Raw genomic sequence first — 27,084 nt, 5'->3', positions numbered from 1 at the left:
TCTCTCTCTGTAAAATAAATAAATAAAATCTTAAAAAAAAAAAGGTAAGAAAGAAAGAAAACAAAATCCTGCAAGAATTTTAACCAATAAAATGTGCCAAAGCTTTTTTAAAATTATTAATTTAAAATTTATTATTTATTTAAAATTAATATTTATTTAAAATTTATTTCTATTTATTTAAATTTGACTAGACAACATGTTGTACATCATAGTGTTCAGTGATTTATCAGTTTCATATAACACCCACTGCTCATCACATCAGGTGCCCTCCTTAATGCCCATCACCCATTTACCCCATCCTCCCTACTATCTCCCCTTCCACAACCTTCAGTTTGTTTTCCAGAGTCAAGACTCTCTCATGGTTTGACTCTCTGACTTCTTCCCATTCAGTTTTCCCTCCCTTCCCCTATGATCCTCTACACTATTTCTTATATTCCACGTATGCGTGAAACCATATGATAATTATCTTTCTTTGATTGACTTAGCATTATAGTCTCCAGTTCCAAACATGTCCATGTAAATCCTTTCGGATGGCTGAGTAATAGTCCATTGCATACATGAACCACATCTTCTTTATCCATTCATCTGTTGAAGGAGTGCCAAAGCTTTGTATATAGTATTTCAGATCTTCACCATTTGAAGAGGGGATTGTTATTTCCATTTTAAGGATGAGGAAATTAATCTTGGAGAAACTGAGTGACATGCTCAAATTTACACGGTTGGGAATCTGTGGAGGAGAGATTTAAACCCAGGTTCCTTAAGGCTCCAGAGCCTCTGTTCTTTCCACTCTAGTGTTGATCCATCCTTTCTTCTCCTGTACCACAGCACATCTCACAAAGTGATGGTGAAAATTGTTGTTTATAATTTAAAACATGTGCACAGAATCAAGACTGATGGGATTACTGTTTCCTCTTTTTCAACATTGTCTTTAAAACCGTTATTTCATGCATAAAAGAGGGGAAAGAGGTGACACTAAAGATAGAATATGTTACATTTGAACCACCCATGCTTTGTTGGTCTTGTTTAATTAAATTGTTTCTTTCCTTTGGCAGGGGCAGGGGATTATATGGAATTAGCAAGATGAATAAAAATAAACTGATTCATGATTTCCTGGAAGTAGTTTCAAGGGGTGATGTGGAACTCATCTGTGACTATATTACTAAAGTCCATTCCATCCTTGGAAACCTTGACTTTCAGCATCCAGAGACTGGGAATACACCTCTCATTACTGCAGCAGAAGAAAATCTAACAGAGGTACCGTGTGGTGTCCTGGGGCCCATGGGTAATCTTCTAAGCTAAGGATTCCAAGAATGAGGTGCTTACAAATAGCAAAACACTTACCTCTCTATGAAAGAATGCCTGAAGGGAGGCTTCAGAGGGAATGTGAAAGGGCTTAGGATGGGGACAAGGAGATGAAAAAGACAATTTCACTCTACCGAGCAGGTTGATGCCCCTATAAATTCTTGAGAGTCTAAATGCAAGTGGACCTTCAACCCTGCTTAGCCATCTCGATATCCTCTCTCTTGACGATATTCTTAGCTTTTTTTTTCTCTTTTGACTCCTTTCTAATAACACTTTTTAAACAAATTATAAAATGTAGCATATAAAAATGTATATACAGCTTAAAGAAAAATAATGATACTAGCACCCATGTACCTATCATCCAAACCAAAAATTAGATGTTGCCATGCCTCAAAAGCCTTTTATATTCTCCTCCTGAATTGTGTCCCCCATCTTTCATAATCATTATCCTGAATTTTGAGTTAATCATTTCCTTTGTGTTGTCCTCTCTGCTTATATTCCTAAATAATGCATTATTTACTTTTTCCTGTTTTTGAATTTTACGAAAACAAACTTATACTACATGTGTTCCTGTCTAACTTCCTCATTCTTATTATTGTGTTTTTGATATTCAACCATTTTGAGACATATAACTGTGGTTTTTGTTTGTTTGTTTGTTTTTACTGCTGTCTAGTAATACATTTATGCCACAATGTATTTGTCTGTCCTACTTTGAAGGACACATGGGTGCTTTCCATATTTATGTTATTACAGACAACAATGCTACCTTCCATTAGAATTTAATATGTTTAGGTATCTCCTTTCTGATGACACACAAATAAACAAACACCTCCACTGATCCCACATCCTCCTCCAACCACATCCTCTCCTCTCTCAGACTTCTTCGTCTGCAGATCTATGTCAAGAAATATGAAAGATCTACGATTTTACTGTGCTTATAAGCTAACAAGTTAGCCTGCTCCAATTTCTTAGATCCTTGGCATAAGAAATCAAAACCCTTTGTCAGAGACAAAGAGCACTTTATTACTCATAACAATAGGATTACCGGGGTATTATCAGTTTTGTATCATCTCTCTCATCCTAATTCCCACATGATAGTAGGAAGAAGACGAGATGACTCCTGTTCAGACAGTAGGTTGGATTGCAGGACAGGAGCTCTAAATTTAGGGAGCCCAAATCTTTTATAATGGGTAGTAAGCAAACCTACTCCTTGCTTCCAAGGCTGTTCACTACACAAGCAAGCTTGAAAAGAATGTCTGGGCAAAGGCATTCAGTGCCTCTGCTCATACAACTTGTAGAAATGTGAGAGACCCAGAAAGACTTGTTTCCTAAAAATATCTGCCTTTCATTTCTACAGTCTTGGCTCCTGGTGAATATTCCCATGTACATAGCACTCTGTTTAATCTGACCGACAGAGGTGGGAACCACATCAGTTAATTTGTCTCAGTTAAAGCTACTATCAATAGAACTCCAAGCAGAAGAACAAGGCCATATTGTAAACTAGTGTCAATCATGCCATCCATGGTCCTGAACCCCTCCAACTCAACGAATCCCATCAACCAGATGGCTTTCTTCTTAAGTTTCTCTGTTAATCTTCTCACTTGGTCCAAGGCTTCAACCCAGGTATAGCAGTCTGTATCAGCCATTGCACAGACTTCACCTTGACCCACAGGAGGAAGTCTAGGGCAGTTCTATCATTCATAACAACACTGGCCATGACTTGACTGCTGACCTGAATGTCTTGCAGGGATGAGGTGGTATCACTGATAACTTTAGCTAAAGGCAGAAGCAAATTTTGTTCTACTTTTTCTAATTGGACATCTGTCTTAGGGATAATTGTCCACAAGGGGCACATAAATGACAAGTCAGCTATCCCTCGGGGAAGCTCCCTCAAGTAACCAATGGTAGCTCCATTTTGGGAAAGCTCTGAATTCATCTGAGGCTACATATCTACTGATGGTATTTACTTAAAGATTTGAATGTCTCTTATGACCACCCCTAAAGCGTAAGTCATTACGTTTTCAGGCGCCATACAAAGTAATGCCAGGTTTCTCTACAAGAGCTATAATTCTGGGAGTACCCCTTGGGCAGAAAAAGGTAGTGTCATCAATTGTTGGGCTTCTTTGAGTGGGACGTACATTAGTCAGAGGGCAGAGGTTGACAGTGTCTCCATGTGATCGCTCAGCTGGCCAGTTGGTCTTAGGATTCCCAATTCAATCTGAATAACTGAGTCTGGTCCTTGATTTGGGAGGATTATCAGTCCTATTTGTCCCTGCCAACAGCCAAGTAGCATCCATCCACCCTCACAGAATGAGGAGTGATGGCTGTGAGAATGGGAGTGGGAAGAAATGTGGAGGTGTGGACAGGTGTTTCACATGGAAGGTGCAAGAGGTGGGGCTGTCGACTGCAGTTAGTAATAGACTTCTAGGCAAAGAAGGGAATTGGAAAAAAAAAAAGAAGAAGAAGGGAATTGGCAATCAAGTCATGATCAGGGCTGTATGGCAAGGAATGGAAGACCCAGTAGTCAGTTACATGTAAGGTGCTTTGAAGAGTTTGGGAGAGACTCTCCAAGAGATTTTCTTTCATGAAGAAAATGTCCTGGGTAGTTCTAAAGAACAAAGGTCATCAAAGTCTCTCCCTTCCCTGTACTCCATAAGGTTGAAGACGCTCTCTCTTTAGGTATCCTCAAACACCACAAAGTCTGCATATCCTATTTCAGTGGCTGCAGCTTCACCCCTATAGTAGTTCTTTACTTTGTGCCCAGTCTGTGTTGGTGCTGTATTGTCAAGTCTATCTTATCAGAGAATGGACTCTTGCCATGGGCTTCTACATGAGTTGACCCAGACAGTTTGCTTCCACAGTTCATGGCCCTAAAGAGAAGTGCTTTTTTAAATCTTCCAGTCTGTAATTTTCTAAGTGGCAGACCCAATAGCCAGACCACTGGCAGCAGTCCAAGAATCAGGAAAAATATAACAAAGTTCATTACAAGCAGTATTGGCCAGGGCTACGAGAAGAGCCTTGAGTTTTACCCACTGAGTGGAACAACCATGTCCATTACCAGTTCTGCATAGCTGGCACCGAGGCTGACCAGCTGCAATAGCCCAGTGCACACATCAACTTTCATCTTGACTGAACCATAATTGACACAGGCCCAGGCACTTAGGGGAATCCCTGGGAAGCAAAGTACCCTTCGCCAGCAGTTTTGCTTTAGGTGGTAGTGGTGGGGATAGGAGGGTAGAATTTCCAGCAAAAGAAAAGGTACCATTTTTTCATGTAAAGCAAAGATGCCAATGTGCCTAGGTTGGTTACATTCTTTTTTTTTTTTTAAAGATTTTATTTATTTATTTGACAGACAGACATCACAAGCAGGCAGAGAGGCCAGCAGAGAGAGAAGGGGAAGCAGGCTCCCCGCTGAGTAGAGAGCCCGATGCGGGCTTGATCCCAGGACCCCGGGATCATGACCGGAGCCGAAGGCAGAGGCTTTAACCCACTGAGCCAAGTTACATTCTTAAATACACCATTTCCATTGGACAAAGAATGCTTGTTGGGCCTTTCCTTCCTCGTTAGGCATTGAGTTCTGGTTCCCCCAAATGGAAATATTGGACACAAGAGCCATAAGATCTCCTTGGATAAGGCATTCAGGTTTGACAAAAACCCACCAGCAAGCTAATATCTACTTTTATTTATTTATTTATTTAGTTAGTTAGTTACTAAGTCATTTCTACACTCAACATGGGACTTAAATTCACAACCCCAAGATAAAGAGTTGTAAGCTCTACCAACTAAGCCAGCCAGGCACCCCTAATATCTACTTTTTCTAAGTGATATCCCACGGTGCCTGGGTGGCTCAGTTGTTGGGCGTCTGCCTTCAGCTCAGGTCGTGATCCCAGGGTCCTGGGATTGAGCCCACATGAGCTCCCTGCTCAGTGGGAAGCCTGCTTCTCCCTCTCCCACTCCCTTGCTTGTATTCCCTCTCTTGCTGTCTCTCTTCATTAAATAAATAAATTAAATAAATAAAAAATAAAAGTGATACCCCTAATAGACATGCTGAGGAGACAAGAAGTCCAAATCCCCAAGAAATGCCTCCAGATAGAGACTACTTCCCTTTGTCAGAATTTTGCCCAATTGGCAAAATTATCAGTCACAGGGACTTAAAAGGATCAGGAATTCTAAAGATACAAGTACTTCTCTACGTACTAGCTCATCACGATCAGAAGAATCCTCTTGATACTTAATGGGATGGGGAAATACACATAATACATTAATTCCTATTACACATTCAGATAGAAGCCACAGCAATAATCCACTGAATTGGCCCAAAGGGCCCCACGTACAGAATCATGTTAGCTTTCTTTCCCTACTGCAAACTTTGCTCAAACACCATTAGCTGAATTCAGACACCCACTTTTCCCAAGGGACTAGACAGGATGGTGACTTGGGAATCTGAATCTAAGAGAGCCATAAAAGTTTGAGTCTCTCCTTCCCCAGTGTTTGTCACATAGTCATGTCAGTGGCTATGACCTTCAGGCCCTTTTGAAGACTGGGTGTTCTTGGTCCCACTTAAAATGATCTTTCTCCTTAAAGCAGCTGAGGTCAAGTTACAGGGGGAGGGAGGGATTAGGAGCATGGTGAAAGAGAGTGGCTCCAGACCGATAAGCAGAGGATATTTACTTTTGGTTTCCGGAAGCATTGAGGTTTCTTGCTTTTCAACAAAATGAACTTCCAATGTTTTCGGTCCATACAAAGCTCTTTATCATGTGGCAAGGTCATTATTACTGACACCATCTATTTCAGCCTCAGAGATCCTTGACTTAGTGGCCATAGCTACATTGCTTTCTGACTGGAACTGCAGGTTTTGCCCCCTTTGATTGACTCAGGTTTGGCTTTTCATTGCAGGGGCTTAAAAAAAATTTTTTTTTTAAATTTTTAAAGGATTCTACCTAATTTGAAACATTTGCTAACTCTTTGTCATGATAACATCTTTACATTTTCACCTGGTTTTAACATAAGGGATAGGAGAGTTTTCAGAGTAGTGGGGGTAATCACAAAAATCTGCTGGATTTCTTTATGTCATTTTCTCTCTCTCCAATGGGTCATCTTCATTAGTATTATAACCCAATCCAGGCCAGTAAGAACCTGAACACCACTTCTGTGCTTTATCATGGGAATTTGTCTGTCTCAAGGAAATCTCCCCAGGAGGTCCAAAGCTCCCTTACAGTAGCTAAAACCCACTGCAAAAAATTCTGAGACTTTTATCATTAAATGGACCTAAGTTTGTCAGCAGGAAGGGCTGACTTGTAATATAGCTATTATCACTCTTCCTCAACAAATATAATGCATCTCACTTCTGTAACTCTTGTCTGAAAGGGAGTAGAATCTTCTGCCTACCCAGGATAAATCTTGTATTATTTGTTATAGTGGCATGGACCTGAGGCTGACTGCCAGTTTGGTGAGGAAGATAGCAACCATAGAAAAATTATTAAAAACCAGGGAGCAATTGTTTTTTGAACTTATTTCTTGTTACTCAGCCTTTTTTTTTTTTAAGATTTAATTTATTCATTTGACAGAGAGAGAGAGAGAGACAGAGAAAGGGAACACAAGCAGAGGGAGTGGAAAAGAGAGAAGCAGGCTTCCCGCTGAACAGGGAGCCCAATGCAGGGCTCAATCCCAGGACCCCAAGATCATAACTTGATCTGAAGGCAGACGCTTAACAACTGAGCCACCTGACTTTGACTGCCTCCCAGTTCCTGAAGGAGGCTTTGGTAGTCACTAATAGGGGGGACCGTTTATTGCCCAATTGACCATACAGTTTGGTCAACATATTTGCTACCACTTCCCATGAACTTTCTATAAATCTCATTAATTACCCCATGAAGCCCTCATTGTTCCTCTATCATTTCTGTCTCTCTGATCATCTCGTCTTTTGCAAAAATTAGTAACTGCGAAGCATCTGAGATTTTTCCTTACTTGTCACCCAATAAGTTAGCCTACCACAGCTTCAGAGTCTGGCAGAAAACATGAGACTCCTGGGTCAGAGAAAAATAACTGTTTAGTGTTCACAACAGTAATGGTCAGAGTATCAGCATTTCCTTCAGTTTCCACAAGCCAACATAAGGAAGTGATAACAGTACGTGAAGTGGGTTGAATAAAAGATGGGAAACCTAAGCTTAGGAAACCTGAGTCTTTTACAGTAGACAGTAAGCACGTTTTCCCAATGTTCCCAATGCTCCAGAAAGAGGCGCTATCTCTATCTTACAAAGCCATTCACTATATAAACATCTTTGAAAATATGGTCTGGAACAAAGCTCACCTCTGTGAGCACCTTTGCTCACAAGACCTACAAAAACACAAGTTCCTGGAGTTTCTGGAGAATTGTCTTCCAACAACCCCTCTAAAGAGTGTTCCTCTGGTCAATCCTCACTGCCTCCACTTTCTCACCTCTTCAAACTACTGCCATCTGGCATTGTTCTCTACCAGTCCATTGAAACCGCTCTTGGTGATGTGACCTGTAATGTCCTTAACATTGGTGTTCCTTAATAATAGTGGGATGGCTCCTAATTCTGTATCTCAGCCCACATCTCTCACCTGAATTCTTCTCTGTGTGTGTGTGTATAATGTTGAGCTTCCAACCATATATCTCTACTTACATGTCACAGATCTCAAACATAGCATATCCACATTGTCTTCATTGTTTTTCTCTCCAAATCTAATTCTCCTGAGGAGCACCAGCATCAGTGCTTTCTATTTTGTTAAGTAGCATCAGCATCTGTTTATTTTAAATCATTCACTAGCTCATTCCTAAAACATTTATTCACATGGTAAGAGCTCTCATGAGGTGGACTTACATTCTAATGAAGGTGAAACACAACAAATAAGGAAACAAAAATGCTTAATTACATTACAAATTACTGTTAGTGCTTTGAAGTAACCAATAGAGTGATTCCTTGTTTGATAAGGTGGTCAGGAAAAATCTTCACTGATATAGTTACATTTACGTTAAAACTAAAATAATGATAAAGGATGACATTTGAAGAACAATTGGGGAAGTAGGGATGACAGAGATAAAGCCTCTTGGTTAGGAAAAAACTTGCATATTTGAGGTAAAAAGATGACTAGAACTTGCAGAGGAAGGGGAAGATTAGCATAAGATGAGGTTGGAAAATGGCAGGGCCCAAATCCTGCAAGACCATAGGCATGAAAAGGTATTTTTAAAAACTGCTTTAGTGAGATATAATTCACATATCATACAATTCACCCATTTAAGGTGGGTTTTAATATATTCACATGAATGTGCAATCATCACCACAGTCAATTTTAAAACATTTTCATCTTTTTTTTTAAGATTTTATTTATTTATTTGACAGACAGAGATCACAAATAGGGGGTGGGGGGGACCAGGCTCCCTGATGAGCAGAGAGCCAGATGTGGGGCTTGATCCCAGGACCCTGAGATCATGACCTGAGCTGAAGGTAGAGGCTTAACCCGCTGAGCCACCCAGGTGCCCCCATTTTCATCATCTTAAAAAGAACTACTCACCTCCTTTCCCGCAAAAGAAACTCTGAACCCTTTAGCTATCAGTTTCTATCTTTCCTCCTTTTCCCTGCCCTAGCCCTAAGCAATCACTAATCTACTTTCTGTTTCTATAGATCTTCCTATTCTGGACTTTCATGTAGATGGAATCATACAGCATGTGGTCTTTTGTGATTGGCTTCTTATACTTAGCATACTGTTTTCAAGGTTCATGTTGCAGCATGTATCAGCACTTCATTCCTTTTCATAGTTGAATAATATTGGGTTATATGGGTATACCACATTTTCATTGTTCATCTGTCCATTGATGGAAACTTGAGTTGTTTCCATGTTTTGGTTACTATGAAAAAGGCTGCCACAAACATTTGTGTATAAGTATTAATGTGGTCATATGTTTTCAAATTCTCTTTCATTCCTCTTCTAGAATTCCTAGGGGTGAAATTGCTGGGTCATATGGGAACTCTATGTTTAATCATTTGAGGAACTGCCAGAATGGTTTTTAAAGTGGCTGTACCATTTACAACAGAGTGTAAGTGTTTTGATTTCTTCAGAACCTTGTCAACACTTACTACTTTCTGACTTTTTTAATGTAACCACTGTAATGGTTTCAGACAAAGGTATTTGGAAATGGAGAGACCTATTAGAAGGTTGTTGCATTGTTTCAGGCCAAAGATCACTGTGGCCTTGTCCTCAGTGGTAGTAGGGAAGCTAGACAAAAATGGACTGAAGTCGGGACGCCTGGGTGGCTCAGTCGGTTAAGCGGCTGCCTTCGGCTCAGGTCATGATCCCGGAGTCCTGGGATTGAGTCCCACATCGGGCTCCTTGCTCCGCGGGGAGCCTGCTTCTCCCTCTGCCTCTGCCTACCACTCTGCCTGTGCTCGCTCGCTCTCTCTCTAACAAATAAATAAATTAAAAAAAAAAAAAAAAGGACTGAAGTGAAAAACCTGGGAATTATCTTGATTTCTGGCTCACCATCAACATCCACATCTAATGAGTTCTACCTCCTAAATGTTCCTGGATTATGCCCTCAGTTGCTCCATTTCTACTACCACTTCTCTGATTTGGTACCATTTTCTCTCCATGAGGCCACTGGGTAATCTCATTAATCTCCTGACTTTCGTTCTTCCCACAGTGATTTTTTTGAAGTGCTGATCTGATCATGTCATCTCTCTGTTTAAAATCTCTCACTGGCTTCCCATTGCCCTGAAGATACAACTCTAATTCCTAAAGGAAGTTGGTAAAGCCTTTCAGGATTTTGCTGCTGTTGACTTCTCCATCACATTTCTTTACCCTCCGTCCTCCATCTTGAGTTCCTGCCATGTCTAATTTAGTCTTCCGGAGCTTTGAATGCTATTTGTTCTTTTGTCCTCTCTATTAGTCATCTTGGGCTTTCCGTAGCAAACATACCATGGCTGAGTAGCTTAAATAATAGAAATTAATTTTTTCATAGTTCTGGGAACTGGGAAGTCCAATATCAAGATTCTGGCCAATTTGGTTTCTGGCGAGAGGTTTTTTCCTGTCTTATAGATGACCACCTTCTCTCTGTGTCCTCACTTGGCAGAGAGAAAGAGAACAAGTTCTCTTATGTCTCTTCATATAATGACACTAGTCCTATCAGATCAGGGCCCCATTTCTAGAACCTAATCTAACCTTAATTACTTCCTAGAGGTCCCCTCTCCAAATAAAGTCACATTGGAGGTTAGGGCTTCAACATATGAATTTTGAGGAGAAAGAATTCAGTCCATAGCATCCACAGTACTTTGTTTACACTATATCCTTTGCTTCAAACAATCTTTCCCCTAGTCTTTGCCTAGTTAATTGAGTCTGATCCCTCAGTTCTCAGCTTAGACATTTTCTCTACTAAGTCTTCCTGGACCCAATGAGACAGCTTAATTCATTTCTTTTAAGTGACACCTTCACTCTTCTATATTTACCCTATCACTCTATTTCTCACACTATGTCACAATTGCTTTTTTATCTGTCTCTGTTCCTCATTAGTTTGTAAATGCCTTAAAGGCTGGTCCCTGTCTTGTTCACTGTTGGAGGCTCAGCACCAAGGACAGTTCTTGACTCATGCTAATCACTCAATCCCATTTGTTGAATAAATTAAACATCAACATTTTGAAAGCATTTATTTGCTTCCTAGAAATACTTTTGTAAATACTTGCAACTTTCGAGAATGTATGTCTAAATTTGGGGTTTATATTTTATTTTTTCTAAAAGATTTTATTTATTTGAGAGAGTGCAAGAGCAAGGGGAGGAAGAAGTAGACTACCTGCTGACCAGGGAGCCCATCACAGGGCTTCATCCCAGGATGCTGGGATCATGACCTGAGCCAAAGGCAGACATTTAATTGACTGAGCCACCTAGGAGCCCCGGGTTTTGCATATTAAATTACAGATCATACTAATAGGACTTTGATGCTTTATGTGGGTTTAACATAATACATTCACAAACTTCTAATTTTAAGAAAAGAGTAGTATCTCCAAGGGGTGCCTGGGTGGTAAAGCATGTGACTTTCTTTCTTTCTTTTTTTTTTTTTTGAGATTTTATTTATTTGGTGGGGGAGGCAGACTCCAGGCTGAGCATGGACCCCAATGCAGTGCTCAGTTCCAGGACCCTGAGATCATGACCTAAGCCAAAGTTAGATGCTTAACCAACTGAAGGACTCAGGCACCACAAGCATGTGACTCTTGATCTCAGGGTTGTGAGTTCAAGCCCTGTGTTGGGTATAGAGATTACTTAAAAATAAAACCTTAAAAAAGAAAAGAATAGTATCCCCAAACCATTCATGTCATGTAGATTTTTGTGTTCCTAATTTTAAAAAGGCAAATAGAAGTCATTGGCATTCAAATCAATTCTTCATTTTTATGCCCCTCTTATTCTCCTTTCCTACATCATGAATCAAAGCCATGTCTAAGTTTTCTGAGTAGCCCTGAAGATACTGTTTGCATTCAAAAATGTAAATAAGAATGTTGTGATGTTGCAGGTTGTTGAATTTCTTCTGGAAAAAGGAGCAGATATCACCCTTTGTAATTATAGCAATCAAACTGCAGTTCACGTGGCTAATTGCGATGTGCGAAGACTACTCTTGGCCATCAATGGAATCCAGGCTCCCCAGATGCAACTTCTACAAAGTTCATGGCAAGGTGATCTTGCACAACTTCAACACTTGCTGGTCAGTTAAATTGATGTTTGCTTCTGCCTTTGGGTGGGTAAATGGTGAGAAAGGCCTAGACTATATAGGACTCCTTTTAAAGAAAAATAAGTTCTTTTCAAATGCAGTCCCAGAAAGCTTCAGGAAGAATATAGGGGAAAGAAACAGGATCGAAGAGGATACTAGGGTGGAAAACAGGGTAATAAGAGAACACAGCAGCAGCCTGTTTCCACCTTCCTCCAGCTGGATGTTAGAAGTCACGCAGCACCCACGGGGAATGATATGCTCCCAGAATGTCCCTAGAGAACAGCTGTCAACTTGCTCAGAGGAGCTCCCTTGACATCATTGCCATTTGTGCAATTGCTGTTTAGATCCCTTTGGACCAGCTGCACTTATTATCTTTATCCTGAAAAGGGAATCAGAGAGCCTCTGCTTTGCATAATATTTAGTTGTAACCAGAGGAGTTAAGAGGGTGTGTTTTTTAAGTGCTTTCTTCTCCGGGTATTGATCTTCTTGTTTAGATCTTCTAGCCACAGATACGCTTTCCCAAAGTAACTTACAAAACCATATGCATAACCAAGGACTTTAATTATTGGTGACCGGCAACTCTCTATTCTTGGTATTTACCTTCAGAGACACTTTCAGATCACATGACCTTCCAACTGAAAGAAAATCAATTGCTGCTAGGAAACAGCTTCTTCCAGTCCCTTATGGTAGAGATACAAACAGATAAAGAGAAAGTGAACAGAATTCTGGCCACCTAGAATTCAAGGAGATCTACAACAAAATCCAAAGGACTCTAAATTCTTTTGTTGTATTGAACCATAGCCTAAAATTGCCATATGTCATAACTGAAGTTTAGAACACTTTTGAAAGACAATAATTTTATTTCAATGGTATTTGTAACAGTTGTTATAATACAATATGTTTTCATAACCACATTTTTTCACCCTAAATATTAGCAGCCACTTTTTAAGAAACTGGTGCCTATAACTGAATCCAGAACTTAATAAGCAGATGCTGAATTAATGTGCTATTGTAAGACTATTCTCAGCTCAAACCTTTCATGTTGGTTCTAACTAAGAATAAACATTGATATAAGAGGTAGCTTCTTTTCAGAGACTGAAAAAAATATTAACTAATTAATTCCCACAGCACCCTTCTGAGGTAATATCATTATCTCTAGTTTGTCCCTAGAGAAAGTGAGGTAGAAACGTTGACTATACTGATATGGCATAAAGTGAAATAGAGTGGAAATTAGTTAGTTGCTTTGGTCTATAAAATAAGCAATTTGGATACTTTGGCCTTCCAGTGGTTTTTCAGTTGTGAATTATCCAAATTAAGTTCCATTTTCATTAAAACAACAAATATCACCTATATGCCCACCTCCATTTGACTGTACATAGACAGTTAAGTGAGCTACATTCTTATTGTGGATCATTCATTCATTCATTCCACAAATGTTTATTGACCACGTGTCAAACTCTACTCAGTGCTTTTCATATTCTGTCTCTAATCATCAAAACAACCCCACACAGGCAGGGAGTCTGCCTTCCTTCTCCCTCTGCCTGTCCCCTGGCTCAGCTCATGCTCTCTCTCTCTTGCTCACTCTTTCAAATAAACAAAATCTTAAAAAACAAACTAACAAAACAACTCCACAGAAAAGGCATTGTTTTTCCTACCGACAGCTGAGGATTCTGAAGGTCAGAGAGTAGGATTGCCAGATTTTGCAAACAAAAAATACAGGACTTTCAATTAAATTTGAATACCAAATAAATTTTTTTCCAAATAAATCTTTTAATATGATTATGTCCCCCATGAAAATTATTTATTGCTTAACTGGATGTCCCTTATTTTATCAGGGTGATTTTATCAAGTGTTCTTCATATAATCCTACCAGGAAAGTTAAAGAATGAGTTTAAGGAAGTAAAACCCAATTCTGTCTGGCTCTCAGGCCTGTGTAATTTCATCAGCTCCTCCTCAATATAGATACTGAGAGAGAATGTATTGAAGTGAAAATGAAAATTTGGTTAAACAAGGAAAATGCAAAGATTGGTATAAATAGACACACACTAAAAACAAAACAGAAATAAAGGTTCTTGTTTTTAAAGGCATCTGAAGAGTTCCTGGATATAAATTTCCCAAACCAACACGGCTTGACCCCTCTGATGCTGGCTGTGAGGGATGTGGATCTGTTCGAGAGTCTTGATATGTCAACAGCCTACAGACCTGTGGAGGTTCTGTCTGAGCTCCTCCGGCATCATGCGTGAGTATGAGTGGTCAGTCAGCATCAGTGGAAGGGCGTCTTGTGTCACTGTTATTTTCAGAAGTCACTTGTAAATCTGAACATACAGATTGCTTTTTAAAACTCTGCATATTGGGGAACCTGGCTGGCTCAGTAGGTGGACTGTGACTCTTTATCTCGGAGTTGTAAGTTAGGGTATAGAGATTGCTTAAAAATACAATCTTAAAAAAATTAATATTGAATTGAATGCACATATATGGTCATAAAAGGGACTTAGCAGTTGCAAAGTGATACATAGATGTTAGATGTTGCTATTTATTATTCTTATGATGTTGACCATTTGTTTAAATAATCTTTTGGTAGTTATGAGGAGTGTCAAGTACTTCTTGAGTAGGCAGCTCCCTACCTCCAAAATGTTACTAATTATTTCAGAAAGCGTTGTCAGTTATCAAAAGCAATTTTGATTTCCAGTTATCTAAAAATCACTATATGCCAAAATGCTCTTTAGGAGGAGGGAAAGTAAACAATTAGCTTTTTTTTTTTAATCAGAGGATTAAAAAACAGTTTTTCATGTTAGAATTGTAGTTTCCTAACACCATTACCTAGATATCTTGTCATCAAATAAGAACAGATGGACAAAATTCTTTCTCAGTACTTCATATGAATTTTGTTTTAGGAATAAAAGAGGAAAGGGAGTTTCAAGAACAAAAGTAGAGTTAAGAACATGAGCTATTGTAAAAGGATCAGTTAGTATAATGGGATGAAGATGGAAGTTTGAAGCTACCGTAGACTTTAGTGTTAAGAAACCACTGAGATTGTTTAACATGGAGAGTACCGGACACGACTCCGGAGATGGTGTTCAGTAGGCCTGGAGTGGGGTCCAGAATATAGGAAATCAAAAAAACACTACACTGAGAAACACTAATCAAGGCAAACGAGCAAACTCAAGTCCCAATGAGTTAAATGACTTACTTATGGCCACATATCAAGGCAGTAGCTGTCCCCTGATTCTGGGTCCTATGCTATTTTTTTGAATCATGACCTTCGATAAAGAAAAAGCTGTAAGAGATTATTGTTGCAGATGATAAAACATTACCCTGTCCCGTGAAAAAACAAAAACAAAAACAAAAAAATCTGTCCCGTAGCAATAAGGAGATTCAAATTCAAAGCTGTTACATTGGAGACCACGACTGATGTGTTCCTTGTCCCAGACTGTGACTAGCAAAGCAAGTATAATCATTGTCTCCCTCTCCCTAATCTGTCAACAGGGCTCTCATCATTTACCTTCTGGATCTCTCTGAGCTGATGTCTAATCCTAGGATCAGTACGACGTAGAGAGGATGTTTGTGCTTTTGAAGGAGTGCTAAGATAAATCAGTGGGCTTAACAATCACAGAGCTAGGCAAAGAGAAATGAAAAGATCATGCAGAGGGATTTTATGACAAGATCTGATCCACTCAACCAGAGCCTGTGAAATAAACATATCGGCTTAATTCTATGCCATTCTACTATTTTGAATGGTAAAAGCTAGCTGTTAGCATTAGAGAAAAAAGAACTATCAAGAAAGTAAGCAGTTAGCTAAATCATTGGAAAGAATAAAGTAATCAGGTCAGCTATTTGGAATGATAAGACGACAGTTTATCAGGATGTTTCAATCTTCACTTAATTTACTCATCATTAAAGAATTATGAAATTTTTTGCCCAAAGTTGGACATTTTCTACAAATATTGGAATTTTTTAGGTTGGGAGTAGAAATAAGATATCCAACATAATCCTTTTACTTAAAAATGTCACTCTCTCTTACATTTTGAAGTTATTGTTGTCAGCTCCAAACTACATGATTGCTTTTATTTATTTGATGTCAATGTTTTTCCTCTTATATTGGTTCTTTCCTCAATACATTTAACTAAATTATCTTTGATGTGATTTTATTCTTCCTAGAGATCCTAAACTCTGTGATTTTAGTGGAAAATCAGCAATACATTATGTGTCACAAATACAAAGTTTTAGGAAACAACAGTTATTGGACATTCTAATGAATTCTATGCCAAAACCAGGTAAGTACTTCTATTCCACTTTCAAAATTCCCCTTATTGAAAAACCTTATTAGAAATCTTTCTCTTTCAATGTGTATTTGATGGATTCATTTAAAGATATCAAGGCAGCGCACCTGGTTGGCTCAGGTGGTTAAGCAACTGCCTTCATGACTCAGGTCATGATCCTGGAGTCCTGGGATGGAGTCCCCTATTGGGCTCCCTGGTCAGCAGGGAGTCTGCTTTTCCCTCTGACCCTCCCCCCTCTCATGCCCTCTCTCTCTCAAATAAATAAATAAAATCTTAAAAAAAATAAAGATATCAAGGCAGCAACAATTTATTGAGCAGTGACTATATACAAGGCCCATGACTAGGTATTCTGGGGGATGCAAAGAAATCTACAACGTGGTCCAAACTCCTAAAAGTGTTTAGTTTGGTCAGGGACATATCACGTAAGTCAGGAGAGAAAGAGATTTTCATGAGCTTGAAAGGGGAGAAGGGACATACCATGGTCCTTAAATGCTAGATAAGATTTGGAAGGAAGAGAGGGGCACCTGGGTAGTTCAGTCAGCTGGGCATCCAACTCTTGGTTTCTACTCAGGTCCTGATCTCATGGGCTATGGGATCGAACCCCACCTCAGCATCCTAGCTTGTGGGAAGTCTGCTTGAAAGATTTTCTTCCCTTTCCCCCTGCTTGTTTGCATTCTATCTCTCTCTCAAAATAAATAAATAAATCCTTAAAAAAATATTTGGAAGGAAGAGAAAAAGAGACAAGGTTTGATAAAGGTAGGGAGAGAGAGTCTGAACAAAGAAATAGAAATAGTCACAGAGAAAAAAGTAAAATGAAAGAAGTTTCATTGAGTAACATGTGACCTTGTGAAAGCTGCTTGACTTTCTTGTCTGACTGACGCTTCTGGGCTGGGAACAAGGCCATCCCAAGGAAGGTTTCATGATAGAAGGGAAACACAATCTGGTCCTTGAAAAGCGATGGGATCTGATTTTGTAGAGCAGAGGCATCATGATGTAAGTGAGCCTCACTTATCCCAGGGGCAAACAAGACACTAGGAAGTTCGTGTTGGGGAGCAGGAATACATAGTAAGATCAGATACCTAAAGAAACTGGGTCCATTGAAGATCGATTGAATGCAGATTTTTTTTCAATAAAATAGAGTCGCTAAAAGGGTTTAAGCCAGGGAGTGATGAAAACCATGTTTTAGGAAAATTAAGCTGTTGTTATTGCATAGAATGGACTCAAAGGAAGAGATTCATGGCGGAGAGCTCTATTAAGAGAGTATAGAAGTGCGTGTGCAGGGGCGCCTGGGTGGCTCAGTGGGTTAAGCCTCTGCCTTCGGCTCAGGTCATGATCTCAGGGTCCTGGGATCGAGCCCCACATCCGGTTCTCTGCTCCATAGGGAGCCTGCTTCCCTCTCTCTCTCTCTCTGCCTGCCTCTCTGCCTGCTTGTGATCTCTGTCTGTCAAATAAATAAATAAAGTCTTAAAAAAAAAAAAAAAAGTGCGTGTGTGGTGACAATGGCCAGAGAAGAGTCCTGGGTTTGGTGTGGTCCTGCGCCTGCCAGGTGTTGGGTGCAGTGACCCTAAGAGCTATTGTGGAAGAAAAATTCACAGCATTTAGTGATGTAAATCTGGTGGAGACAAAAGTCAGGGGAGTTCAATTTGATTCCAAAGTTTCAGCCCAGGGAAGGGGAGTGGGGGATGGAAAGACAATCAACAAAAGAGAAGACCACTCTTGTTTGGTGAGGATATTGAAGGTAATAAGTTCTAAAGCACTGCGTTTGTTGGAACCTTGCCTTCCAAGTAGCAATGTTCTGTAGGACAGGGCTGTGGGAGGGAATGAGTTGGTATTGTTTGGGAGTTCACTACAAAAAGGGAATTGTGAGGATCTGGAAGCAGGTAAGATCACCGGAGGATTGCAAAGGGCTGAGCCGAGCAAGTATTCCCACAGTTAGAGAGCAGTGTGCATTTAGGAACCCAAGGGCAGTGAGACCAAGAAGAAGGAACTGGGGAGAGTTGCAAGAAGCAAGGTGTGGGAAAATACCAACTTGGAAAAGAGGTTGCAAAGCAGATGTGGTAAGGAAGTGTGAAGTTTGCACGGAGTAAGGAAGGAAAATAGGGAGGGTCTGAGTAGAGATAAACCTTGTGCAATTTTGTATCAGTTACAAAATAACTGGAAGAGATCTTGGAAGAGGAAGAGGTTTTCATCAAAGAGCCTGCCCTTATTTGAAAAAGTCATGATAGCAGGAGGGGATGCATATGAGACCACAGTCCCTCAGTAACTAACTGGGAGTTCTCCGTTTGGTGTTCAGAACTCTGCCAATTTAATCTGGCTTCAAGTGTTAGACAGAAAATGTGCCTGGTCTTGGTAACTATAGAACAGATATAATTTCCAGCCCATTACTACGGGTTTCACTTAGCAACTTTGCCTAACTTTTGTTTTTTAAGCAAACAAAAACCCATCCATTCTGTGGACTCTTGTCCTCACACCCTTTCCTGTGATAATTATTGCCTGAAGCCTCATCAGGATCTCAGAACATGATTTTAGGAAAATCTTTGACAAAATGGAACTGGTTTTAGAAACAAGAGCTAGATCTTCCTATGAAATTGAGAGAGATGAGTCTCATCAAAACACATTATCCTGTTTCTTTTGGCAGAAAGACATGCTGAATCATTGCTTGACATTTGTCATGATACAAACTCTTCTCCACCCGATACGATGACAGTTACTACAAACCAAAATATAATCTTGCAAAGCATCAGCAGCAGTGAGGTAAGATGTTTTCTCTTCAAAGAAACTAACAAAAAATGAATAACCTACTCCATCAACAACTTCATTTGTATTGCTTGAATATTTTGTAACAATCGTACATTACAATTATATTTTTAATGTAATCACAAAGTAATTGAAAGCACAATTAATAAGACAGTGTTCCGGGGCACCTGGGTGGCTCATTGGTTTAAAGCCTCTGCCTTCGGCTCCGGTCATGATCCCAGGGTCCTGGGATCGAGCCCCGCATCCGGCTATCTGCTCAGCAGAGGGCCTGCTTCCTCCTCTCTCTCTCTGCCTGCCTCTCTGCCTACTTGTGATCTCTCTCTGTCAAATAAATAAATAAATAAATAAATAAATAAAATAAAAATAAGACAGTGTTCCACAGGTTTAATCTCAGAGCAGTAATTAGCTAGTCAGCTTGGAGTCTTGTGCATTGTGTGTGTGTGTGTATACCTAATACCACAGAATATTGGGCCCATATTAAATAATAAAATATAGCTTATGTTTATGTGTGTAAACGTGGAAAAAGAGAAGACCATTAATCTGATCATGTCAAATCCATCAGAGGGTACCACAAAGAAGGTGCATCCTCTTGGCCACAGTCACCACAATACCCCAACAATCCCTTGCCATGATGAATGACTCCACAAAAAGTCCCTCACAGTTTAGTAACAGTACTACTAACAAACAGTGTAATCCATAGAAAACTGTGGACTGATACACAATATATACAATAAACTGGTAACAGTGGTCGCCTACAGGGAGAGAATTGGAGACAAACTTTGCACCGTGTACTCATTTGTACCTTTTCAGTTTTTATGAAAATTAACATAGCCCAGACAGTTAAAAATATTGCTACCCTATATTTTGTTGGTAGGAAAACATATTGTTTGTTTTTAAAAGTTGATGAGGGGGATGCCTGGGTGGCTCAGTTGGTTAAGCCTCTACCTTTAGCTCAGGTCATGATCCCAGGGTCCTGAGATGGAGCCCAGTGTCGTGTTCCCTGCTCATCAGGGAGCCTGCTTCCCTTCTCCCCCTGCTGCTCCCCCTGCTTGAGCTCTCTCTCTCTCTCTCTGTCAAATAAGTAAAATCTTTATTTAAAAAAAAAAGAAAGTTAATGAGGTATGGACTATAATATTTATAAGCAATAATAAGGACTTTTGGAGATGGTGGAGTAAAGACCTTTCAGTCCCTTTCTCCTTTGAAAAATTATCCCAAAACAACAAAGAAAACAAAAACCAAAAATTTAACTTGAAAAAATTTCTTGGGGCGCCTGGGTGCTCAGTTGGTAAAGTTTCTGCCTACAGTTCAGACCATGATCCCAGGGTCCTGGGATTGAGCCCCATCTAGGGCTCCCTGCTCAGTTGATTTCCCTCTTCCTCTGCCCCTCCCCCCGACTTATTCTCTCTCTCTCAAATAAATAAATAAAATCTTAAAAAAAAAAACCAAACAAACCAAACTTTCTTGTTTTGAAATAATTACAGATTTATTGGAACTTATAAAAATAGTACAAAGACATCCTGTGTAAACTTCACCAGCTTCCCCCAATGGGAACTATTATCATAACTATAGCAGATTGTCGAAACTGGGAAGTTGACATCGATGCATTACAATTAGCTAAACTACAGACCCTGCTTGGATTTCACTAGAATTTGCATACATTCTTTTTTCTTTCTTTCTCTGTTTTTGTGTCTGAGTATACAATTCTGTGTCATTTCTTTTTTTCCCTAAGATTTTATTTATTTATTTATTTGTTTTAGAGAGTGAGTCCCCATGCGGAACAGGGAGCCCCACGGGGGCTAATCCCATGACCCTGAGACCATGACTGGAGATGAAACGAAGACTAGGTCACCTAACCAACCGTACCACCCAGGCACCCCCAGTTCTATGATGGTTCATCCCCTGAATCACCAGAATCAAAAATTCGAAACTGCCACCACAAGGGTGACTTCATAGCCACATCCTCTTCCCTTCCCTAACCCCTGGCAGCCACTGATCTGTTCTCCATCTCCATAATTTTATCATTTTGAGAATGTCATATAAATGGAATTACCATACATAAAAACTTTGCAGATTGGCTTTTTCTACTCAGCATAATGCTCTTGAGATAGACCCAAGTCCTATCAAGTTTCTTTACATTGCTAAGTAGTATTCTATGGCACGGATATTCACAGTTTACTTAACCATTCACTTGTTGAGAGTCATTTAGATGATTTCCAGTTTTGAGTTATTATATATAAAGCAACTATGAGCAATTGTGAATAGATTTCTGTATAAATATACACTTTCATTTCTCTAGGATACATGTTCAGGAATCCATTTACTGGGTCATCTGGTAAATGTATGTATAACTTTTATTTTTTAAAGATTTTATTTATTTATTTGACACACAGAGAGAGATCACAAGTAGGCAGAGAGGCAGGCAAAGAGAGAGGGGGAAGCAGGCTCCCTGCCAAGCAGAGAGCCTGATGGGGGGGGAGGGTTGGCTCCCAGGACTCCGGGATCACGACCTGAGCCGAAGGCAGAGGCTTAACCCACTGAGCCACCCAGGCACCCCTCTATCATTTTATATTCCCACTAGCAATGAATGAGACGTCCAGTTTTTCTGTCCCCTGGCCAACATTTAGCACTATCAATATTTTTTATTTTAACTGTCTTAATAGATGTACGGTGGTCTCTCATTGTGGTTTTAAATTGCACTTCCCTAATGACTGATATTGAACATTTTTTCATGGGTTTACTATTCCCCATTGGCATGAATCGTTCGAACTTTTGTAAGTTTTCTGATTGGTTTGTTTTCTTACCGTTGGGTTTAGAGAATTCCTTATATATTCTGGATATGTGATTTGCAAATATTTTCTACTAGTCAATAGGAAGAACTGGCTTGTTATTTTCATCTCTGTAACTTGGCTTTCATTGAACAAAAGTTTTTGTATTTATTTATTTTAAGATTTTATTTATTTATGTGACAGAGACACAGCAAGAAAGGGAAAACAAGCAGGGGGAGTGGGGAGAGGGAGAAGCAGGGGAGAAGCAGGCTTCCCACTGAGCAGGGAGCTGGACACTAGGCTTAATCCCAGGACCTGGATCATGACCTGAGCTGAAGGCAGATGCTTAACAACTGAGCCACCCAGGCACCCCCAAAAGTTTCTCATTTTGGTGAAAATCAATTCATCTATTTTCTATGGGTCTTAATTCTCATGTTATATCTAAGAATTATTTTACTTGATCTGGGTCCTGGTTACACAAATGTGTTCAGTTTATAAAAATTTACGAATCCATGCACTTTTCTGAATGTATGCTACACTTAAATTGAAGGTAATGGCAAGGGGAGGCATATGCTTTCAAATACCTGAGAAAAGAATTGTTCCCAGCCTCGGATTCTATACCCAGACAAACTATCAATCAAGTATTAGAGTTGAACAAAGAAATTTTTCAGACATACTAACACTCAAGCATTTTACTTCTCATATACCTTTTAAGGAAGCTATTATGTGCCCTACTAAATTAAGGGAATAGAGGGGCAGCTGGCTGGCTCAGTCAGTAGAGCATGTGACTCTTGAATCTGAGTTTGTGAGCTCGAGCTCCATGTTGGGTGTAGAGATTACCTTAAAAAAATTGAATCTTAAAAAAAAATTAAGGGAATAGATAAAAATACAGAAGGAAAATTGGACCATGATGCAGAGGATCTGGAATCTAACACAAGAGATAGAGAATCATTGGTATTATGGAGAAGGCAAGTTCCAAGGTGTCAGCCATGTATCAAGTCTAGGGAACAAAGAGCAGAGATAATTTGGGGGGGGGGAGAAGAGTAGGATAATGGGGATTTCCAGGAAAGCAATGGAACTAATATATTATCTCATATATTTAACCAAGTGGAGAAATTACTGGAGGTTGGGAAGATCTAGGGATTAAAAAATATGTAAGAAAATGAGTAAAACAAAACAGAAATAAAAATGAGGGTATAAGAATATGATATTGTCTACTTAATCAAAAGTCGGTAGGTAATATTTCGTTTTGATGACTCAGGAGAGAGCAGGACTATTGTATCAGCTAGAGAATTGGAAGAAAATATAAAAAAAAAAAAAACAATTAAAAGGCTGGAAGTGGTTACCTCAGAAGGAAGAGGGTGGGGAAGGAAACTGATGACCTTTACTTAAAAGTTTTTACCATTATTTGACTTTTTAAAAATATGCAAGTTTGACAAACATTGAAATTAATTTAAAATTAAAATATAGAAATGGTTGGGGGCGCCTGGCTGGCTCAGTTGGTAGAGGATGCAATTCTTAATCTTCGGTTGTGAGTTTGAACCCCACATAGGTTGTAGAGATTACTTAAAAACAAAATCTTTAGGGGCACATGGCTGGCTCAGTTAATTAAGTATCTGCTTTTGGCTCAGGTCATGGTCCAGGAATCAACCCCCACATCGGGCTCCCTGCTCAGGAGGGAGTCTGCTTCTCCCTCTCCCTCTGCTCCTCCCCCTGCTTATGCTCTCTCTCTCTCACTCAAATAAATAAAGTTTTAAAAAAATAAAATCTTTAAAAATATATGTATGGTAATGGTTAAATCAGGACTCCTTTGGAGCGTGGGATGGGATGAGGTAGAATGGAAATGTATATTTTAATACTATTATTACTATTTTTTAATATTAAAAAACAGTGTAAGGGTGTCTGGCTGCAGTTGGTAAAGCATGGGACTCTTGATCTCAGGGTTATGAGTTCAAGTCCCACAGGGGATGTACTTAAAATCTTTAAAAAATAAAAAATAAAAACCCAGCTTATTTAATACTATTTGAGTATTTTCCTTTGCGAATTTATAACTTTTTAAAGCAGGTTAAAAAACAAAAACCAAACCAGAGTTGCTATGACACACTGGTTCTCCACAGGGGGGCGATCTTGCCCTCCAGAGGGCATCTGGCCGCATTTGGAGACATTTTTGGTGTCACAACTGGGGTGGAGGGGCAACTGGCATCTAGTGTGGGTAGAGGTGAGAGATTCTGCTAAACATCCTAGAGGGCACAGGATCATACCCACAATGGCAAGTTACCCAGTCCCAATGTCAGTAGGGGTGAGACTGAGCAACCCTGCAAGGAGCGCATTTTGTCACAACATTGAAGGTTGTCTTGGTTTTGGTTACTAATATTACATAGTAATTGAAATAAAATACCTAGAGATTGATCTTGAAAGTAACAGTCATGCATTAGAAATTGGTAAACAAAAACACATTTGCTTTTCATTTTTTATGGTATGTTTAAGCAATTTTCTTTTGTAAAAGAACTAAACATCCCTTTGCAGTAGTACATTTTTTTCTATGCAACTTAAAAACGCTTATTGAGCCTTCACTCCGTATTTTTCTTATTATGATTGAAATAACTTTGAAGTCATTTCTGAGGGAGAAACAGACTCTGACTATTGAACTTGCCTTTTCTCTCTCATGCTTTCTCTAGGGTTTAAATCATAAAACCCAAGGTCATCCTTCACTTCTTTTCATTGAATGAAAGCTTGGTTTTCTTTTTCGCTGTCTGCAATAGGTTTTTCTCGTTTACGAATATAGGCAGTTGCCTTACTTGTGGGATTGCTCCCTGAGAGACTTTACAGCCTCTCCCAAATTCCTTTCATCTAAGGAGAATCTTCCTTCCCAATTTAATTACGTATGATTTCTCTGCCTCTTTTCTCTTCTGTATGTTTGGGATTCCGTTGTTTGTAGATTCAAATGCTATACCCTTTTCCTAGTCTATTGTTATCTCCCGCATCATTGTCAGTGGTTTATGAAATCCATTTATGTTGGGGTTGTTCTAATATTTTCTCTCCTTCACTCATGACTGAGTGTCATTATTTCAATTGTCCTCCTTGGGGCACCCAAGTACATCTTAAAGTCTTTCATATTTATCATTCTAAAGGAAATTAGAAAATCTGGAGCTGTTTCTGTTTTAGAGTCTTCATTTCCATGATGACTTTCAAAGTATGTGTTATTCTTTAAATCCTTTTTGTGTATGTGTGATGCTTATGGTTTTTCAGTTTATTCTGTGGAAGAAATTGTCATCAGATACTTACAGGTGTCACATATCTTTTATTTTTTTTTCCCGTGCAAAACTTACAAATTGGGTTTTAGTATCCTTGTCTCTTAATTTTGCTTACTGTTATTGATTCTTTTCTTTCTGGTCCTTTTTTTTTTTCCCCCTTAAGATTTTATTTATTTATTTGAGAGAGAGAGAGAAAGAGCATGAGCAGGGAGGAGGGGCAGGAGGAGAAGGACGAGCAGACTCCCCACTTATTAGGGAGCCTGACAGTGCTCTATTCCAGGACCCTGGGATCATGACCTGAGCTAAAGGCAGACACTTGGCCTACTGAGCCACCCAGGCACCTTCTGGTTCTTTTTGAGATTCTTTATTTTAAGCGTTTCATGGTGGCATGAAAGCAGAAGGTTAAGGGCTCTGGAACCAGACTTCAGAGTCTGAGTGTGATTCCTGGCTCTACCACTAGCTAGCTACATAACTTTGGTTAACCTCTCTGGGCCTGTGTGTAAAAAGAAACAACAGTTCTTGCCTTTAGAGTTAGTGTGAAGATTAAATGGTTAATATGTGTAAGTTGCATAGAGGAGTGTCTGACACTATGTATGTAAATGCTAGTCATCATCATGGGTTTTTGTAGGTTAGTGTGCACACACTCTGCATCTTTCAGATTTTCCAAAAGGACCAACTAATAAATGAACTGAGCAGTAGAGACTGATCACAGCTCATTAATAACACAGACACCTGATGTGAAGACCAATTGTATATTAAGACTTCCATATGAAGGCTGCTATTTTCTAAAGCTTAGCATAAAAATTTCATTGTGTCACTGTAATTATATGAAATCGTAGAAATCTATTTCGAGGTCTCATAGAGTGTTCCAGACTAAAGATCCAAACAAAAACTATGTGTGTATATATATATATATATATGTATATATAAAGGAAAAATTCAGGGGTCAATAAACATGTGAAACTATCTGTAAACTTTTTTACTAAACAAAGTGTGCACATTCAAAGAACAATAAGATGAGCACTTTCATGTATTATATCCCTAAAAATGAAAAGTGATAATAATTGCTAAGGGAGCAGATGTAGCAAAACACCCTCATGCATTGCTGGTAGAGTGTAAGTAGTAAGTGCAAACTTCTAAAGTAATGGGTGAAGGCCCCTGGGTGGCTCATATGGTTGAGCATCTGCCGTCGGCTCAGGTCACGATCCCAGCCAGGGTCCTGGGATTGAGTCCCACATCGGGTTCCTTGCTCAGCAGGGAACCTGCTTCTGCTTCTCTCTCTTCCTGTCAAATGAATAAATAAAATCTTTTTAAAAAATTAAATAAAAGTAAAGTAATGTGTTTAAGACAACTTAAAAATGCTCATACTCTTTGGATCAATAATTCCATATCTAGAAATTTACTCTGAAGAAATAATAGAGGGGCGCCTGGGTGGCTCAGTGGGTTAAGCCTCTGCCTTCAGCTCAGGTCATGATCTCAGGGTCCTGGGATTGAACCCCGCATGGGGCTCTCTGCTCAGCAGGGAGCCTGCTTTCTCTGCCTGCCTCTCTGCCTACTTGTAGTCTCTGTCTGTCAAATAAATAAATAAAATCTTAAAAAAAAAAGAAAGAATACAAAATTGGGGTATTCATTGCAAGGATGTTCACAGCACAATGTGTAATATTGAAGAATTAAGAACTGCCTAATAAGCATTATGGGCTTCTATTGTAAGACTCATGGGTTTAACTAAACATTGTTATGATAGATATTTGTTGAGGGAAAGAATTTACAATTACATTAAAATAATGTTTACTCAGCAAATTGCTATGTAATTTGTACTTGTCTTCAGTGAAAAACCTGGATAAAACAATGCATGATGCAACTATATTTTTAAAATACTTTGGAAAAAGACTAAGGAAATATTATTTCTATGTTAACAGAATTTGCTTTTCATTTGTAGGATAATAAGAGATTTTTTTTCTACTGCATTAAAAAAATTTTTTTTGGTATTTCTATATATTCTAAAAAGAGTT

The 27,084-nt window shown here is 39.2% G+C and overlaps 1 protein-coding gene across 1 annotated transcript in view; it reads left to right on the top strand.

Annotated features, from left to right (window-relative positions):
• Window positions 1-1,080: 1,080 nt before the first annotated feature.
• MAP3K19 (mitogen-activated protein kinase kinase kinase 19) overlaps window positions 1,081-27,084 on the top strand; it is a gene marked incomplete at both ends in the record, with an annotated part of 54,268 nt that continues 28,264 nt past the window's right edge. Inside the window, 5 exons of the mRNA XM_080799257.1 lie at window positions 1,081-1,254; window positions 11,822-12,010; window positions 14,101-14,255; window positions 16,175-16,290; window positions 18,935-19,050. Of these exons, the coding sequence (XP_080655383.1) occupies window positions 1,081-1,254; window positions 11,822-12,010; window positions 14,101-14,255; window positions 16,175-16,290; window positions 18,935-19,050 (750 nt within the window). The remainder of the gene's footprint in view (window positions 1,255-11,821; window positions 12,011-14,100; window positions 14,256-16,174; window positions 16,291-18,934; window positions 19,051-27,084) is intronic.

This window comes from Martes martes, assembly GCF_963455335.1.
Source record: "Martes martes genome assembly, chromosome: 3".
NCBI lineage: Eukaryota > Metazoa > Chordata > Mammalia > Carnivora > Mustelidae > Martes > Martes martes.
Note: the sequence above shows the minus strand (reverse complement) of the source record. Positions and strands in the feature narration are given on the sequence as shown.